At 38.2% G+C, this 20,330-nt stretch overlaps 1 protein-coding gene across 2 annotated transcripts in view; it reads left to right on the plus strand.

Annotated features, from left to right (window-relative positions):
* The window catches only part of LOC115210933 (ethanolamine-phosphate cytidylyltransferase), a 54,683-nt gene that overhangs the window by 10,088 nt on the left and 24,265 nt on the right, over positions 1 to 20,330 (plus strand). The window contains exons 1-6 of one of the 2 annotated variants that reach the window (XM_036502115.1): positions 5,871 to 5,994; positions 6,190 to 6,232; positions 11,184 to 11,229; positions 11,876 to 11,961; positions 13,319 to 13,394; positions 18,621 to 18,687. In XM_036502115.1, coding sequence (XP_036358008.1) covers positions 6,197 to 6,232; positions 11,184 to 11,229; positions 11,876 to 11,961; positions 13,319 to 13,394; positions 18,621 to 18,687 — 311 coding nt within the window. In that variant the 5' untranslated portion in view covers positions 5,871 to 5,994; positions 6,190 to 6,196. Of the gene's footprint in view, positions 1 to 5,870; positions 5,995 to 6,189; positions 6,233 to 11,183; positions 11,230 to 11,875; positions 11,962 to 13,318; positions 13,395 to 18,620; positions 18,688 to 20,330 lie in introns of those variants that run through there. The other variant, XM_029779721.2, reaches the window with a different exon arrangement.

Below are 20,330 nucleotides of genomic sequence, written 5' to 3' on the forward strand. Positions count from 1 at the left end.
AAACTGAAAGAAGCCTGTCGTATATATGTATATATATATGTATGCGTGTGTGTGTTTGTGCCCCTAGCATTGCTTGACGACAGATGCTGGTGTGTTTACGTCCCCGTCACTTAGCGGTTCGGCAAAAGAGACCGATAGAATAAGTACTGGGCTTCCAAAGAATGAGTCCCGGGGTCGATTTGCTCGACTAAAGGCGGTGCTCCAGCATGGCCGCAGTCAAATGACTGAAACAAGTAAAAGAGTAAAAGAATATATATATATATATATATATGTATATATATGTATATATATATGTATATATATGTATATATATATGTATATATATGTACATATATATATATATATATATATATATATAATATGTACATATATATATATATGTATATATATGTACATATATATATATATGTATATATATGTACATATATATATATATATGTATATATATGTACATATATATATATATGTATATATATGTACATATGTATATATATAATATATATATATATGTTATATATATATATGTACATATATATATGTATATATATGTACATATGTATATATATATATGTATATATATATGTACATATGTATATATATATATTATATATGTATATATATATGTTATATATATATATATGTATAATATATATATGTATATATATATGTATATATATGTACATATGTATATATATAATGCAAATATATGTACATATATATATATTTAATGTGTACATATATATATAATGTGTGCATTATGTGGTTGGTTGAGCTGAAAATATGCATACCTATGTTAAAAGTGCTGCCGAGTTCGCATTGCAACTATTTTCTTCCTGAAATGAAAGGCGTGACCTCTTGGACAAAATTCCTCACTTATAAGATGTGGCCTGAGTAGACCTGAATGAAATCGGGTTATATTAACCAAAATGTGAAAAGGAGTCTAAATGGGGCTGGAAGGGGATTAAAATTTACAGGAGCGTTTTTTTAAGAACCCTCTGTTACATCAAGCTAAACAATTTGCGCCAGCCTTTAAATCGTGAATGTGTTGCTGTCCATGGTAAAGAAGTTTTGAATGCTTGCCATGGTGAGTCTACTGTCCTGAGAAAGAATCACCTCAAAACTTGGTGTTTAGGAATTTTCTTTTACATCAAGTTCAAAATTTTACGCCAGCCGTTAAACTGCCACTACGTTGCTGTCCGTCGTTAAGAAATGCCAACCACGGTGACTCTATTATCCTCAGATTCTATCCCTTCAAACTTTGGTTTCCAATATATTTTTGTTTTTATTCAGCTCGCAAGTTCATCTGTCCCTTTTAAATGTTAGTGTTTTGCTGTCTGCCTTGAAGCAGACCTTTCCGTTGTCACTGTCTGATATTTATGATTGATCTTTCAAAATATTTTATTTCTCAACTTACTCAAGATCTTTTGTTGTTTATAAATGGGAGAGAGATAGATAGAGAAAGATAGAGAGAGGGAGAGTCCGAGAGAAAGGAAGAGTAAGAGAGTGGGAAAGTGAGAGAGAAAGGAGAGAAACAAAGTGGGAGAATGTGGTGATAAAAAACAGAAAGGAAGCTACAGAAAATAATAACTACACTCTTAACCGCGCGTAGAGCGGGTCACCTTAAGCTAGTATATATATATATATATATATATATGGAGGTGCAATGGCCCAGTGGTTAGGGCAGTGGACTCACAGTCATAAGATCGCAGTTTCAATCTCCAGACTGGTTGTGAGTGTTTATTAAGCAAAAGCACCTAAAGCTCTACAAGGCTCCAGCAGGGGCTGGTGGTGAACCCTGCTGTACTCTTTCACTGTAACTTTCTCTCACTCTTTCTTCCTGTTTCTGTTGTACCTGTATTTCAAAAGGACAGCCTTGACACACTCTGTGTCACACTGAATCTCCCCAAGAACTACATTAAGGGTACACATGTCTGGAGTGCTCAACCACTTGCCCATTAATTTCACGAGCAGGCTGTTCCTTTGATCGGATCAACTGGAACCCTCATCATCATAACTGACGGAGTGCCACGACAATATATATATATATATATATATATATATATATATATATATATATATTATATATATATATATACATTTATGTTTGTATGTGTGTGTGTATGTGTAAATATATATATGTATATTGAAGGCTGATCTCGAGATACTGAGTCCTACAATAGAGATGATAAAGGAACAAGATATCTGGCACTTTGTTGTACTCACAGCAGAATAGACATTAAATGATGATGATATGAATGTGTGTGTGTGTACTAGAATGGTGTTTTCTTCATAATCAAGCACATACACCACCCTAAATTGTCCTACCTTTTCCCATTCTATTCCTGATCTTTTTCCTCATGTACCCTTACATTTTGGATGCCTCTACCATTGCCAGTCATTCTCCTACAAAGACCACCCTTACATATCCTTGTCTTCTTGCCACATCCTTGTTTTTCTTGTTCTGTCTGGTCTTCCTCCTACCCATTCTGGTCTTCCTGATGTCATTGTTCTCTCCCCCTCTCTCTACCTGTACAAGATATGTGTGTGTGTGTGTGTGGTGATGGTGGGTTTTGTACATATGTAAAAATCAATACTCAGTACATGTATTAGAGTTTATTTATTCAGGTGAAGCTGACCACTGAATCCATTTCTATTCAAAATTTTGTGTTTTATATGCTTATGCTGATTTATGAGTGAAAAATATAAACAAATATTTGAACTTGGTTATATTTAGAGAAAGCTTGTGAAAATATTTTACCTGTGTGAGTGGAAGAAATCATTATTTGTGTTGTAATAAACACTTGGAACCTATGGTATTTGTAGTTCACTATATTTGATCGTGTTATTGCTCTTCTTTGTTTTACTGTTTGCCGTTCGTGGTAACATTCTGAAACAATATTTGCTAAATTTATGAATCGATATTGATAAGAAATCAATATCAGATGGTCTCTCTGACCTTAACTTTCCTTCCCTCCCTCACTCCCTTCTTCCATTCTTGTCACTCATGTTATATGGTATCATTATCATCATCATTTCCTAACCTTCTCTCTCTGTACTGGCATAGGATGGACATGTTGCTGCTGCACCCTTAAATGTGTCAGAGGACCACTCAAGATTTTTGGCATGGTTTCTTTGGCTGGATACCCTCCCTAACACCAACCACTTTATTGAGTATACTGGGTGCATTTTTTCAAGGCATCTAGACTAGAGAGGTTTATAGGTCTTCAAACAAAATGAAATGGGCGCTTCTTCACTTCAGATTTAATAGTTTATTGGACATATTTTATTGTAGTACTAGCACTTGAAAGGTTAGGGGTAAGAAAATGATGGATTGTAAGAACTAGATAAATGGTGAAATGTAAATGATAGAGTGTGTGGGCTACATGCAAATTTAATGTTTATAATGCATATGCCTTGAGACAGGTGAGAGAAAGCTAGGGTGATAAGGATGAGAAAGTGATGGATAAGTGTTGGCAAGAAGGTCAGATAGATCCAGCGATATCCCTAGTCACACTGGAAGCAATGTTTAGTGAACAGAGGAGATCCACTACCATTTTTAGTCATACCAGCATCATACAACAGTGAAAATAAGCAGAGAGAGTGAGTGAGACATGATCAATAAGAGTGTGAAGGATAAAGCAAGTGAGTGATAAGCGATAAGGGCATGGGCAGTGAAGATATGGGTGATTAGTGGGATGTGTGGTAGAGGGGCAAGTGGTAAAGAGATGATAGGTGTATTAGAGATGAGATGCTATTAAAGAAGCCAAAGAGGGAGAGGTGGCAATACCTATTATTGTGCTCCACTGTCTTCTTTGACATGGTTTCTACACTTTGATGCTCTTCCTAATATCAACTACTTAACAGCATATACCTGGTGATTTTTTTCAGTGTTGCCACCACTAGTGAGGTCGCTATGTAGCTTGCAAGACTATGAACCCCAAGAGAAGTGGCTTTGTGCTAGGTGATGATGGGCTTATAATATGGCTGAAGGGACCAGAACAGATTTCTTGCTGTAGAGGGGTTACATGACTACTAACATTTTAGAAGAGCAGGGTTGATTGGGATGGAACTGAGAAAACATAAAAATGGTGGTGATAAAGTATGTGGGTGGACTTTCAAAAGTATGAAAGGAATAGAAGGGCAAAAGAACCAGGAGTGTGGGTGGTTACAGGTTTCAAGAATGTATAGGAGAGTGAGAGATAGGGAATAGGTAAGGGGGTGAATATAATGAATGGAGGACAAGTACAAGGAAAAAGTGACAACTGTAGAGGTTGGATAAGGGATGGGGGTAGGATGGCTGATGCATGGTGGGGGAGAGTAGAATTAGAATAGTTATGATACAATAAGACATAGGAAGATTGAGAGAGAAGAGAGATGTGATAAGTGGTTGGGTATGTTGCGAGAGTGTAGGTGGTGGAGAGAGAAGCAAACATAATGCTTGGGGAGAGTGAGAAGGGTATGGTAGTGAAGGTAAGAGGATTTGGTGGCCACAGGGAGAGGTCAGTATAAAATGTGGGCGGAGTGGATAGTGTTAAGGATGAGGGATGGATATCAAGTAAAATAGTTGCAGGTAGTGAGAAAGATTAGTGGTATTAAGGAAAGGTGCAGTTTGAGAGATGAATGCTGGCAGGGGTATCTTGAGGAGGTAAATGAGCAAAGGGCCCAGTTTTGCATACACACACATGTATGCATGTACACACACACACCATTACCAGAACTTAATTATGCTAAGTTTGTTGGGTTGGTCTTCTTGAGAACTGCACATCACCAGTCATCTGAATCCCTTGTCATCTCCTTCATGAAGTTCAAGGTCCTGAGATCAGCCTTCACCACTTCACCCCATGTGTTCTTGAAACTCTCTCTTCTGCAAGTTCCATCTACATTTAATGATTGGTACTTCTTTATACAGCTGTCTTCATCCTTACACACTGCATGTCCACAGCAGTGCAGTCTCCTTTCTTACACTCTACATCTGATTCCTCTTATGCCCATTTTTTTCTCTTGGCACATTTGTACTATATTGTGCACATCCAATGGAACATGCACACTTCATTTCTTTCCAGTCTTCTCAAGTCCTTTGCCTCCAAGACACTTATCTCACTACCATGCAACATTGCAGTTCTAACACAAGCATCATATACCCTGTCCTTCATTAGAGAAAAACCTTTGTTGCCAGCAATGGTAGAAGTTCCCTGAATTTTTTCCAGCCTGTTTTTATTCTGGCTACTATACTTTTGATGCAACCATCTCCCTTGCTAATCATGTCTCCTAGGTAACAAAAGCTATCAACTACTTTTAGTGGGTTATCTGAGCTTTTAAGAGAATCTATTTCTGTTGTGCTCGTATGTATTGTTCCAATGTCGCTGTCACATACAAAGCTTACTTTCTCTGTTAATATGCCTGTAATTCAACTACACCTCTTGTGTGTCCATAGATTTCATTGGGTACAACATTTGGGGTTTTTATGCCTATTCCTTTCCTGCATATCACGCAAAGTCATTTCCCCAAAGATACCCAGGTGCTGTCTTCTTTCCTACTCACTAAAACCTTAGTCTTTGCTAAGCTTACTTTAAGGCTTGGTGCTGACCAAGATGATAGGGTGATGGTAGAGACTTAAAATGTGTGTTTGTTGCATGGTAGGTAGAAAGAAAAGTGTGTGTGAGAGAGAGAGAGAGAGAGAGAGAGAGTAAATGTTTATGTATCTATTGGGTTTCACATATATTTGTTTGTTTCTTTCCACTTATTTTAATCTTTATTTTTGCACCCACAATCCTAACAAATCAGTCAAGAATATATTCTCCTTCATTGTTCACAACTTCTTGCCAACATTCCACTAGCTTGTCAGTTGATGGTAGGAATCCTCATGTTTTGACCCGAAGAATTCATTGAGCCATGTTTTCAGTTCCTCATCATTGTTGAAGGAAATACTCTACAGGCTATAGGAGGGTAACTGGAAAAGGTGATAATCTGAAGGCACGTTATCAGGAGAATATGGTGGGCGCAGTTTAACTTTCCAACTAAACTCTTGAATAGAATTTTTTATCAATATTTTTATGTTAATTCAAATAACATTGGAAAGAAATGAACAACTTAATAAATATGTATATGTAAAATATGAAATTATGAGATAAAATAATTATGAAAATCAAAATTAACTTGGGAGTTTTCTTTGCCTTTCACTAATTGCAGTTTTGACATGGTACATTTTGGTCACGCCAATGCAATCCGACAGGTTAGTGTATTTTTTTTATCAATTTTAGAAAACAATGCATGTTACGTCTTTAAGATATTTTCTCATCTAGTATCATCCCTTCATATGCTGAATTTTTATTAAGTAGCTAGCTCCTTCCTCCATTTATAATTCTATAAACGTTTTCAAGTGATGATTTCTTTTGGAAATTAATTACATTATTATGTTATTTTATTACAAACAAGATAATTGGGTGGCAGAATTTGAGTACTGTACAAAATGCCTTGCAATATTTTAGTTATGTTCTTTTATATACAGAGTTTGAATCCCATTGGGATTGATTTGACATTTCAACTTTTCAGTTAAAAAAAGAAAACATGAAGACCAGTAATCAGTTAGGTTGATGTAATTGTCTATACTTCACTAAAAATATTTGTGGTATTCTGCTACAAATTTATATTATTCAAAATATGAGCATGATAACATAGCAGAGACAGTATTTTAGACACAGCCTATTTACTACAGAAAACCGTACAATAGTTTGGCCTTATTAGTTGGTGGGCCAAATCCAAAAAGGGCCTTATTTTTTGAGTTGGTTGCACCCCACCCTACAACTTTAGTTTGATGGTACTACATTGTTCCTGGGTCTATCGGGATGACATTTTCACTTGTTGTCATTCACACAACCTGTCAGGTAATTAGGACAACAGCTTTTTAAAGTAAAGGTGAGTTTCAAGGCTATAAAAAGTGGAAATATGTGATACACAGGTAACCATTGGAAATATTTGTCTATTAACACCCTAGATGTCACTGAAATGAAGGTAATATACCTCTTTACCATACCCATGATGAATTTTTCATCTTCCATTGCCCAAAATTGGAAAATCTCACCAATTTGTTTGAAAAAAACGCCCATTTTTTTAATGTTTTTTCACAGTATATTGACTTTCATTCCTATTTTTTTGCAATTAATTTAATATTCATTAAGTTAAACAACATAGTTGTAATTAATGTTTATTTCTACTATTCCATATGAAACTTGAGTCTGCTATCTTCAATAATAATGATATTATAAGCACTTTCCTTTCCTAAGTAAAGGGTAATCATATCGGAAAACATAACATAACCCCCAAAAGTCAAGCAATTTCACTCACCACCAGTTCAAGTCTTACCACAGCCAATAATACACTTCACAGAATGAGCAAATGTGTGGGAAAAAACAGTCATCATTATTCATTAATAATCCTCATCTTCATCACTGGATTCTGTTTGATCAATATTTGTGGTATTTGTGCATGACTTGCATTGACAGGCATCAGTGCACGACAAACCATTCATAAGGCATGAGCACCGACTACCGTTACACTGGCTAGTACTGCATTTACAAGATATCAATAATAGGAGTGCTTTTGGTGCTGGTGGATTATCCATCCAGTGGATAGCCAATGTGTCATCTTTGAGGTCCCAGCCATGGCCATCTGGACTTGGTGTGGTAGCAGATGCAACCAGTGCTGATTGCCAGATGCATGCTTGGTAATTTGCCCGCTTCACATGGTACTTGAGTGCATCTTGAGTCAGTGGAAGATGACATATTTGGGCATTCTTGGTGCAGAATAGTTTGTAGTGGACAAGGTCTGTATCATTGCCACTGTACCCATAGAGAAAACAAACAAACTGTCCACATGCTTGCAGCTTTTCATCATAAATATGAAACGATGAGCCAACCATTCTCATCGCATTGCACATGTCTACATCAGACACCATCATCTTGAATGCCTGCTTCTTTCCCTTACCAACGAATGCACTAGTGCTGTAAAATTCTGTGAATGCATGCCTTCCTGGCAGTGCTTCACACACATCTTTTCCTAGTTTCAGGCCAATAGCTGTGGCATCAAGATACCTTTGTCTTTGTGTGGTGCCAGTGCAGAATAGTAGTCTTGCATTGATTTGATGGCTATAAGCACAGGCCAACACAGTAACATCTGTATCAGGTGACTTAATTATGATGTATGCATGCCCCTCTAATGCTGCATGGCCTGCATGTAGCAGAATGTGGGTGTCAGCTTCTTCCTTTGATGTGCACAGTTGATCTACTCTGCTGCATTTTACACAAGCATAACTCTCAACAAACATGTGGCACTCATCCCCATAGGTGATGTACAGTGGTCCAAACTCTTTAAACCTGGAAGCATATTCTGGTTGCTGTAACTCTTCCACCAGAAACTTTGCAAGATTGGTCTTGTTCCCACCATCACTAAGGAATTTCTTCCACTGTGTCAGACACTTCTGATGTCTGTCAAGGATCTTCATTTGCAAGACACCTGATGTTCCACACTTTGCTCGCTCTGGGTTCTTGATAGACAACTCAGGATACTGGTTCATAACTAGGTCTGTTCTGGCAGGGTTGTTGCTTGTTGACTTCAGCACTTCAAGAACATAAGTAGCAAGATCTGTGAATGTCTTGGGGACTGTCTTTATGGATTGCAGCAAGGCCATTCCATCAAAGATCCATACTGCTGTTGTAGGAATGTTTTCTGCTGGTTTAGCTAGTTCTTCTAATGAATGTAAAAAGAATACCTTGGTAGTCTTTGCAGGTGCACCATCAGGAATTGCAAGGGACCACGGCAGAGGACCCAGTATATACTGCAAAACTTCTTTCATGTTCATTTGTCTGTGTTGAGCAATGACCACCATCTTTGCAAAGAGTCCTCTATCAGCCTTGATTACAACATGTGTGGTGGTACCTTTGGTTTTCTTTGATTTCACTAGCTTCCTAAATGTTTTGAGTGCAGTCTTTGCTAATGAGGAATAAAGGTCTGTCTGACTGTTGCACAGCCTCTCTTGTACAAAGGATGAGAAGGCATTAGCTCCCTTCTCTTCTGCAGACAAAATATTCTCTGTTATATCATCAGTGGCTTTTACTCCTGATGCAATGTTGATGAGGGAATCAGTTGTATTCTTTGTCTCATATGGGTTCACCCAGCTTTCTATTGTGTCCATGACTTTTTTAACATCACCTTCATCTTTCTTTAGGTGAGGGGAACTAGTTTTTTTGTGGTGTTGGTTCTGGGCATCATACATACCAGCCATCTTCCTGCAGATTTGAAGTATTCTTGCCCTGTCATGTGCTGTCAGAACCCAACACTGTACTGCCCCTTGGTTGAGGCTGATACCTACTATACCACCACTCGTTTTGGAGTCACGATTCAAAATTTTCTCAATGGTCTGGTCAACAGCAACTTGGGAAAATGCACTCTTGGAATTTCGGTGAACTATAAAATGCTCTTCCAGGAGAAGAGTATTACTTTCAGGATGTGTCTGAGGCAGGGTCTTCATCTCACACCAGTACACAGAGAGGTAATGGGCATAGTTTGTTCTGTCATTTGCAAACACCCAAGGTAGCATCTCATGCACAGAAGCAAGATGCAAAATCCAGTTTCCCTCTGGATCGAAGCAGTAGGCAGACCAGATCAGTGTAAGAGTCCCAAAAGGCTGCTAGTTTACCTTGGTCCAACTTGCAGAACTCATCAAATAATTCCAAGAGACGTGTTGCCAACAACATGTTATTGAAGTTGTCTGAAGTGATCTCACTGCCGACATTATCCATTGCTGCCCAAGCGGGTTGGAGTATATGAGCATGGTTCTTCTGTGCCCATTCATAGAATGCTTTGATTCTCAGATGCTGCATAGCTTCCATGACAATTTTGTGTGTTCGTATGGCACGACTGTATTGCAGACCCTCAAGCACTACAGGAATTGGACCAGGAGCAACGATACCAGCTTCAATGACCATATCTAACAGTCCTGCATCACCGAACCTCTTTCCCAGGATTGCAAGGAACATCATCATAGTGTGAAAGGCCCCCAATCTGAGGATGACATGGAAGAACACTTCTTGCTTTTTCCATACATTTTTAAACTGTTTTCCGAACATTCATTTACCACTTATTTCATGCTACTTGACATGACTGACACATTTATTATAACAAAAACATACCTTAACAATGACATAAAATCAGGTCGAAGTCAACACAAACCAACACTGCACATATAGATGGTGGGCCAAATAAAAAAGGGCCTTATTTATTGAGATGGTCTCCGCCCCCTGCAACTTTAGTTTATTGGTAACACATTGTTCCTGGGTTTATGTGATGACATTTTCTCTTGTTTGGCTTCCTCGCATTGAAATACGTAAAACAAGCCCCAAAAGCTCAAAAAAATACTAAGACATCCTCCATTACCGAGATTTTTATTGAAATCATCCATTTTGGCCTTATAGAGGATGGGATAGGAAATTATTTATAATATCATTATTATTGAAGATAGCAGACTCAAATTTCATATGGAATAGTAAGAATACAGAGTAAATACAACTATTTTGCTTAACTTAATGAATATTAAATTAATTGCAAAAAAATAGGAATGAAAGTCAATATACTGTGAAAAAACTTTTAAAAATGGGCGTTTTTTTCAGACAAATTGGTGAGATTTTCCAATTTTGGGCAATGGAAGATGAAAAATTCATCATGGGTATGGTAAAGAGGTATAGTTCTTTCATTTCAGTGACATCTAGGGCGTTAAAGACAAATATTTCCAAAGGTTACCTGTGTATCACATATTTCCACTTTTTATAGCCTCGAGACTCACTTTTACTTATAAAAAGCTGTTGTCCTAATTACCTGACAGGTTGTGTGAATGACGAGTGAAAATGTCATCCCAGTAGACCCAGGAACAATGTGGTACCATCAAACTAAAGTTGCAGGTGGGGTGCAACCAAAGTGCACATTTCTGGATCTGGCTCACCGACTATATATCAATGTAAAAAGTCAATATTATTTCAGGTAATAACTGAATACAGTTAATGACAGTATTAGTGACTGTAAAGGGAAATTTATTTTGTAATATATTTCATATTTATTGTGGTTTATGACTTTTAACATTTCTTCTGTATTAACCAGTTTCCCTGATAACATTTCTTATTCATTTTTCTTAGGCTAAGCAAATGGGAGACTATTTGATTGTTGGTGTTCACTCTGATGGTACGTAAACATTGTGGCATCTTAGCTATTGGAATTGTGTTTATTGATTTAACCATTCAGCTGTTGCACATATCCATTTTTCTTGATTTTCTTATCAACTCAAGTCCTCTCCTAATTCACTTATCTCAGTAAACTTTTCCTCCTTTTCAATATTTGCCTCTTTTCCTTTATATCTAACTCCATTCAACATCATCTGTTCTCCTTTTCCTTTCACCTGCAAACACAGTCCATTAAACACTTTATCAATAAGTAATTCCATGTACTTTAATGTTTTTCTTGTTGTATAGGCTTACATCAACTCTGATCAATGGTGTTCTATTTGTGATCATCCTGTTTTTTTTTTCTTTTCTTCCATTTTCCACACACCTTGTGTTTAGAACTACCAATATAATGCATTTTTTATGTGCTTCACACATTGCCACTGACTTTGGAATTCTGATTGTTCATGAGATATTCTGTCATATAATAACGGCAATGTAGCAATAAATTCCAGTATTATACCATCTTGTGAATAGTAATAAAAGTTATTCATAATTTTACAAGTGATAATTTTAATGTATGTTTACAACGAAAGAAAAAAATAAACAAACATATATTTCTGAAGATTTTTATGTTTCCATATTTATATTACTTAATATGATTTCAGAGGAAATTGCTAATCACAAGGGCCCTCCAGTATTTAATGAAAAGGAACGTTACAAAATGGTCCGAGCCATCAAATGGGTTGATGAAGTAAGTTTTTTTAAAATACTTTTTACCTAATTAATATTTTTATGAAGAAATCTATAATAATAAATGCGAAAGTGAATGTCAGTGTTTCACACTTTTTCAACTTTAGTGTTCCGACTTTAGTGTTCTCTCACTATTCAGTGACACTTCTACTATTCCTCATGCATTACCCCTCTCTCACTATTCAGTGACATTTCTACTATTCCTTATGCTTTACCCCTCTCTCACTATTGAATGACACTTCTAACTATCAAGTAATTTAGCCGTAACACATGCTTCATAACATTCGGTTCTGAAATACAGATTGAACTCACTCTCTCATACAATATTATTTCTCATAACTCTCCACCATAAAAATGTTGAAAACTTCATATTTTCTCTGATATTAATAAAATTTGTTGGAGCTATGGAAACTTTATACTGCATGAAAATAGATTCGATTAATTTTATTATTACCTTAAAAAATAAAAATACCAAATTTCAAACATCTGTATGTTCAAATATGTTTAGAGCAATTCTAAACCATAAAAATCGCACTTTAAAATAATGTTTAGTGACAGTGGTGTAATTTTCCTTCAAACTGCGAACAGGAGTTTAGATACATATCAGCTACTACAAATAATTGTTTGTATGAAAAGTAAGGCTCTATTGTACATCAAATTGCTTTTAAATTAAGTGGCAGTAGAAGAATTATCGTTGAACTTTTAAAAGGTAAGTTTATTGTTGCCTATGGCCAGCTATAATTTGGTTGTTCAAGCTATTTGTACTGATCCTGAATGGGAAGACAAAAAATGTTGTTTATCATGCAGCTTTGCAATAAGTTCCAAGTTGACAAATTATTGTTTTGATGAAAATTGTTCATTGCTTGAAAAATATTGTTCAAGTTTAATAAAATTTAATATGTACTCAATGCATGAAGTGTCATTGTTGGGCCCAAGGCCTAATGAAGATCCCTCCACAGGAGCTAGCTTAAAAATTCCCCTATCAGGCAGCTTTTAAGCTTGTTACTAATATTTTAAAATTATACATCTGTGTATCTGTTAGAATGACCTTACTAAGCTCACTGGAAAGCTCACTCCAACACTTGCTTATATGAAAAAAAATACAAAGCAGATATTAAAATGTGAATGGAGGAGTACCTTGTAGCTAAAGATGTTTTTGTATATTACCAGAAAATGTATCACATGTCCGTATATTTGTATGTGTGGTGGCTGAAGATGTTTCTGTTTACTACCAGGGAAATGTAATATGAGAAGGGTCATCACAGAATAGTGAAAGTGTTATTTAGTCAATAAATTTTTCAAATATAATAAGTAAATCTGGTATTTACTTTCCTGAATAATTTACTCATTTTCTCCAGGTTATTGAGAATGCTCCTTATGTCACTACACTTGAGTCATTGGACAAATATAACTGCGACTTCTGTGTCCATGGAGGTAAGACAATAAAACATGTTGATAATCCATTTTTAGTAACGTAATGTAAGTGAAAGTATTTACTTACAAAAACACTGGGATTTGCTGTTTTGGTTATCATTTTCTACCAGTCTACAATACTTGTTCATTTGCAACCAAGCTACAATATCCATTTGCTCACTAAAAAGGTAATACCCAACACCAGAATAAGCCTTCTGTTTGTTTTTTAGCTGGTCCATTATCCATCAGCAGCTTGCCAGGTCTGTCTCAACTTCACCATATTACTCATTTTTGTTAACTGAGTGGACTACATCATCATCATCATCATCATCGTTTAACGTCCGTTTTCCGCGCTAGCACGGGTTGGATGGTTCGACCAGGGTCTGGGAAGCCAGGGGCTGCACCAGGCTCCAGTCTGATCTGGCAGTGTTTCTACAGCTGGATGCCCTTCCTAACGCCAACCCTCCGCGAGTGTAGTGAGTGCTTTTTATGTGCCACCTGCAGGGGGGTCTGGCATCGGCCATGATCGGTTGGTGCTTTTAACGTGCCACCGGCACGGAAGCCAGCCAATGACATGAAATGAACTCAACACATCACCCAGTCCAGGCATTGAAACCACAGTCATGAGTCCAACAACCTAACCACTATGCCACACACCTCCACTTTTCACTTACTACTTTCAACTTACATATCTATTTCTTACAACTCACAACACAACTTCATCTTTTTCTACCCACACACAATATATATTTATCATTTACTGCCATCCTACAGTATATGTTCAGTTATTACAAACTAACAATGCAGCTACATCATTTAATACTGATATTCATCTGAAATACCAAACTAACTAAAATAAGCAAAAATATTCCTCTCAGGAATGGGAGAAACAAGTGCCCCTTCTCAAATTGTAGGCCAGTCACATGTCTTTTCAGAGCACACTGCAATATCTTCTCATTAGCCATAATTATTAAAGAAAAAAAATAATACTATGATGTAAACAACTGCTACTTGAATAATTAAGAAGTACCATTAGGTTCAGTTGTTATCCCTTTCCCAAAATGTGTGTTCTTCCTTTTTTCTTAGTTCTTTCTTTTGTTTGTGTTATCTGTCCACCTAATGGTAGCCTGGAGCACCACTTTCAAAGCTCAATATTTTGTGTTTCACAAGGTGGCAAACTGACAGAATTGTTAGCACGCTGGGCAAATCATCATCATCATCATCATCATTTTAGCGTCCACTTTCCATGCTAGCATGGGTTGGACGGTTCAACTGGGGTCTGTAAGCCAGAAGGCTGCATCAGGCCCAGTCTGATCTGGCAGTGTTTCTACGGCTGGATGCCCTTCCTAACGCCAACCACTCTGTGAGTGTAGTGGGTGCTTTTTATGTGCCACCCGCACAGGTGACAGACAGAGCTGGCAAATGGCCACGAACGGATGGTGCTTTTACGTGCCACCGGCACGGGGGCCAGGCGAGGCTGGCAACGGCCACGAACGGATGGTGCTACGTGCCACCGGCACGGGGGCCAGGTGAGGCTGGCAACGGACACGAACGGATGGTGCTTTTACATGCCACCGGCACGGAGGCCAGTCGGGGCGGCGCTGGCAACGTCCACGATCGGATGGTTCGCTTAACCACAGCTGCTATTTCCATTGATGTTGATCGACTTCGATTTTGGTTCTGCTTTCTGATATCTGATTTGATTTGGTTTGATTTTGATTTTGATTTTGATTTTCACTTGTCTCAACGGGTCTTCACAAGTGGAGTTTTGTGTCCCAAGAAGGAAAGGTATGTAGGCCACAGGTTATGTTCTCACTAGTCTTGCCGGGTCTTCTCACGCAAAGCATACTTCCATAGGTCTCGGTCATTAGTCATTTCCTTGGTGAGACCTAAAGTTCGAAGGTCGTGCTTCCCAAGAAGGAAAGGTATGTAGGCCACAGGTTATGTTTTCACTGGTCTTGCCGGGTCTTCTCATGCACAGCATACTTCCATAGGTCTCGGTCTCTAGTCATTTCCTTGGTGAGACCTAAAGTTCGAAGGTCGTGCTTCACCACCTCGTCCCAGTTTTCCTGGGTCTCCCTCTTCCACAGGTTCCCTCAACTGCTAGGGTGTGGCACTTTCGCACACAACTATCTTCTCTTGCACACCACAACTGATGGTTCTTCTCTTGCACGCCACAACTGATGCTTCTTAGGTCCAACTTTTCTCTCAAGGTACTTACACTCTGTCGATTATGAACACTGACATTACACATCCATTGGAGCATACTGGCTTCATTTCTTGCGAGCTTACGCATATCCTCAGCAGTCACAGCCCATGTTTCACTACCATATAGCATGGCTGTACGTACACATGCATCATACAGTCTGCCTTTTACTCTGAGCGAGAGGCCTTTTGTCACCAGCAGGGGTAAGAGCTCTCTAAACTTTGCCCAGGCTATTCTTACTCTAGCAGTTACACTTTCAGCACACCCACCCCCCACTACTGACTTGGTCACCTAGGTAGCGGAAGCTATCAACTACTAGTTTTTCTCCCTGGAACATGGTAGAAGTTGGTCTCTGCATATTTTCAGAGTTTATTACTCCTGAGCATCTGCCACAGATAAAAACTATTTTCCTAGTTAGTCTTCCTTTGACATTGCTACACCTCTTATGTGTCCATAGCTTACACTTGGTGCACCTTATAGAGTTTCTACCTACGCCTTTTTTACAGATCGAGCAGGGCCATCTACCTGAAGGCGTTTGTGATTGGTCTACCTTCCTACTTATTAGGACTTTGGTTTTGGTTAGGTTGATTCTAAGGCCCTTCGATTCTAAACCTTGCTTCCACACCTGAAACTTCTCCTCCAGTTCTGATAGAGACTCAGCAATTAGAGCAAGGTCATCAGCATAGAGGAGCTCCCAGGGGCATCCTGTCTTGAATTCCTCCATTATTGCCTGGAGGACTATGATAAATAGGAGGGGACTGAAGACTGAACCTTGGACCCCAACCTCTACCCGGAATTCTTCATTGTACTCGTTGCCAACCCTCACCTTACTATCAGCATCTCTGTACATGGCTCGCACAGCTCTCACTAACCATTCATCTATCCCTAGTTTCCTCATTGACCACCAGATAAGCGATCGGGGAACCCTGTCGAAGGCTTTCTCCATATCAACAAAAGCCAGGTACAGGGGCTTATCTTTGGCTAGGTATTTCTCCTGCAGCTGTCTTACCAGGAATATAGCATCAGTAGTACTTTTCCCTGGCACGAACCCAAACTGCATCTCATTTAAGCTCACTCTCTCTCTAATTAGTTGGGCTATAACCCTCTCCGTGACCTTCATTACCTGATCCAGCAGCTTGATACCCCTATAGTTATTTGTATCTAGAGTGTCACCTTTACCTTTGTAGCAGTTGACTATTATGCTGCTACACCATACTACTCCTTCGTGTATCACCTGGTTAACTATATGGGTGACTAGGCTATAGCCAACACTACCAGATATTTTGAGCATCTCTGCAGTAATTCCTGATGGGCCAGGGGCTTTCCCTGTTTTCATGCTTGTAATTGCCTTAACTACTAAGGAACTGTCAACTCGGATTGCTGGTCCCTCTGTTGGGTCAACATTCGGCAGACTCTCTTTATCCCATACATTTTCCTCATTCAGCAACCTTTCATAGTGGCGTCTCCAAACCTCTCTCTTTGCATCCTCATTTAGTGCAAGTGAGCCGTCATCCTTGCGAACACATTTCTCTCCTACCACATCACGATTCTCTTTCACACACTGTCTCGCAACACGAAATACCTCAAGTCTTTCATCCTCACGGCGCAGAACAAATTTTTTCTTATCTGCTTCCCCTCTGGCTAAATACACCTGTCTCCTAGCTTCCCTTCTGGCAGTCTGATACACTTCCCTGCTACCACCATTCTTCCAGTCCTTCCAAGCCTGTTTCTTTTGTCTAATAGCCCTGTCAACAATATTGTTCCACCACCACGTTATTTTATGTCTTGAGGGGACTTTGCACCAGCCACAGATCTGGTCAGTGGCTTTCAGCAGGTTGTCCCTTAGAAGTGTCCAGTTATCTTCTACCCCATGTGTAGCTATACCCCCTCCTATTTCGTCGAAGGCTTCAAGTAACATGTCTCTAAATCTCTGTCCATTTGCAGGGTCTTTAAGCTTCCAGACCCTTCTTCTCCATGTTGGTCCTCTTAGTCCTGATCCTGAAGTCACTAACTACCAGTCTATGTTGTGGGGTACATTCTTCGCCTGGGAAGGTTTTGGCATTTATAAGCAGCCATCTTTCCCTCCCCTCTAAGTTCAAATTCCGCTGAGGTCTACTTTGCTTGTCGTCCTCTTGGAGTTGATAAAATAAGTATCAGTTGAGCCCTGGAGTTCATGTAATCAACTAGCCCCTCCCCCAAAACTACTGACTTTGTGTGCCAAAATGTGATACCAATATTTTTTCTTATATGTCAGTGTATTTTCACAAGTTCAATGTTTTTTGTTGTTTTTCTGTAAAATGGTTAAAACAAGGGAAATCATTTCTTTACAATATTTAGTGGGATTAGAAGTTTGAATTTAAAATTAAGGAAGAAGGAAAAAGTTGCATAGAATACACAGATTTTATTTATTTATTTACTTATTTATTAATAAATTCTTCAAAATTCTAGTCAGTGTTAATCAAGTATTGCACTATTTCATTCTAGCAGCTATAAATGATGGATCAATAAATAAGTCCCAAGAGAAACTTTGATTAAGTCTTGTAAAGATTGTAAGAGCTTTATTGTATAATTGTTGGACTTTCAAAAGTGAATTGTTGTTGTATAGAATTTGAGGGAAGGTGTGTTAGGATTTGTCACTGCCTCTTATTCTCCTTATTCATTCCTTGTTGTGGACCAAAGTTTGGAACTATGTACTTATGCAAAAAGTTAATATCATAATTCTGTAAAGACCTGACCATCACAACAGAATTGAGATCCTAAAATCCAGGTGCCTCATAAAAAGCATTAGTGTGGGTGCTGGTGCCATATTAAAAGCACCCACTACACTCTGTGAAATAGGTGGCATTAGGAAAGGCATTCTGTCATAGAAACTAAGCCAGGAACCTGGTGTGTTCCTGTCAAGCTGGCCAACCCATGCCAGCATGGAAAACAGACGTTGAATGTTGATTATGATGATGATATATTTTGTACAACTGCATGTGAAATTATCATTGCTGTCTCTTATTTCCTCTCATTATATCAAGGTATTATTTCTGTTTTAGATGACATCACTACAACTGTGGATGGCACAGACACATACCACTTAGTAAAAAAGGCCAACCGGTACAAGTAAGTAACTTTACATATTCTTTATCTTCTTTTAAAAGACACTGCTTTCTTTTCATCCTAATATCATGAAAATGATCATGATGATCCTTATCAGTGTATTAACTTCTCTTTTTCTATGCTGGCTTCAATTGGACAGATATGCAGTGTGTCCTGTTGCTATTTGTTTCAGCCTCTAATCATTTCATCCTAATATTGTGAGGTTTCACTTCTCTATTTCTTCCACTGACTTCACTTGTCTGTTTCCCACTTGCACTTTTCACTGTTAACACATTTCATTTTTTGCCCACAATTTTTTTATTTCTTTGAAGCCCATTTTCATACCAGCACAACCAACTGAAAATGTAACTCTGTATGAAGTTTATGAATTAAATCTATGCTCATGGGAATTATTTGGTTGATCCACTTGCCCCTATTACAATGCTCATAGCAATTAATCTCTATGACAAGAAATACTTGATTGTGAAGGAGTCTACTTTCTCATTGGTAGTGACCCATTTAAGCTGTTAAATATTCAGAAAAGAATAATTTAATTTAAAGTATAGAAGCCATCTTATCATGGCTAACCACATTGGGGAGGGGGTGTTACTGTAGCTTTATAGCCCCAAGAGATCTTCGTCTCTAGCTGGCTTTAGACACAATATCTGTGTCCTTGGAGTATTTGCAAAGGGAGGCCATCCCTTCCTCGCAAGCCTGAGTGATACACTCGAACTAGTTTCGGGATTGTTGTCCCTCGTCAACGGGCGGTAACCACCAGGTAGCGATGAAAGAGAAGGCTCCTTTGCAAATAGATATAAGTTTTTCTAATGGCGTCTGCCACTGATGTCGAAAAACGAACAGTAAGCATAATTAAATCTCAGAATGAGATTGAAACAGTAATCGCTTGATAATGTAAAGTATAGAAGCCATCTTATCATGGCTAACGACATTGGGGAGGGGGTGTTACTGTAGCTTTATAGCCCCAAGAGATCTTCGTCTCTAGCTGGCTTTAGACACAATATCTGTGTCCTTGGAGTCAAGCGGTAGTAATTTAAGTATGCAGAATATGGGTGTAAAGTGGTTTGTCTGAGGAAGAGCAAACAGCTATAAAAACTATATTATATAAAGGAACAGATGAACAGAGTTAGCATTGAGTGCAGGGCACACTGTAGCCCTGTTAAGGAGAACCTCTCCTGTGTTGGTGGCATAATAAAATGCATCCAGCCATGGAAATCATGCCAAAATAAATATGCACACAACAAAGTTGGCTGGTTTTTCTGTTGTTGTGTATGCCAGGTGGTGAAAAGCTATGGCAGTTAGTTAGGAGATGATGTGAGATTAGTCCAACCCAAACCACCATGTAAAATGATGATGATGTTATATATGACGATGTATATAAATTTCTAGTAAGATAACAGGGTAATGGTATTAGTGGGAGGGGTTAGGAAGGTAGAGAAGAAGAATGAGATAAAATAAAACAAGATAAAATAGAATAAAAAGTAGAAGGTTACAAGAAGGTATGAGGAGGTTTAATTTTCTGTAATAGATTTATGGATATAAGAGTTTTAAAGATTTATGGGGGTAAGAGATAAAAGATTAAAAGAGACACACCGACACAGTATATAAATCAGTATATATTAGTAAATGAGATAAACATTGATGAAGTA

This window comes from Octopus sinensis, linkage group LG4 (genome assembly GCF_006345805.1).
Source record: "Octopus sinensis linkage group LG4, ASM634580v1, whole genome shotgun sequence".
NCBI classification, from domain to species: Eukaryota; Metazoa; Mollusca; class Cephalopoda; order Octopoda; family Octopodidae; genus Octopus; species Octopus sinensis.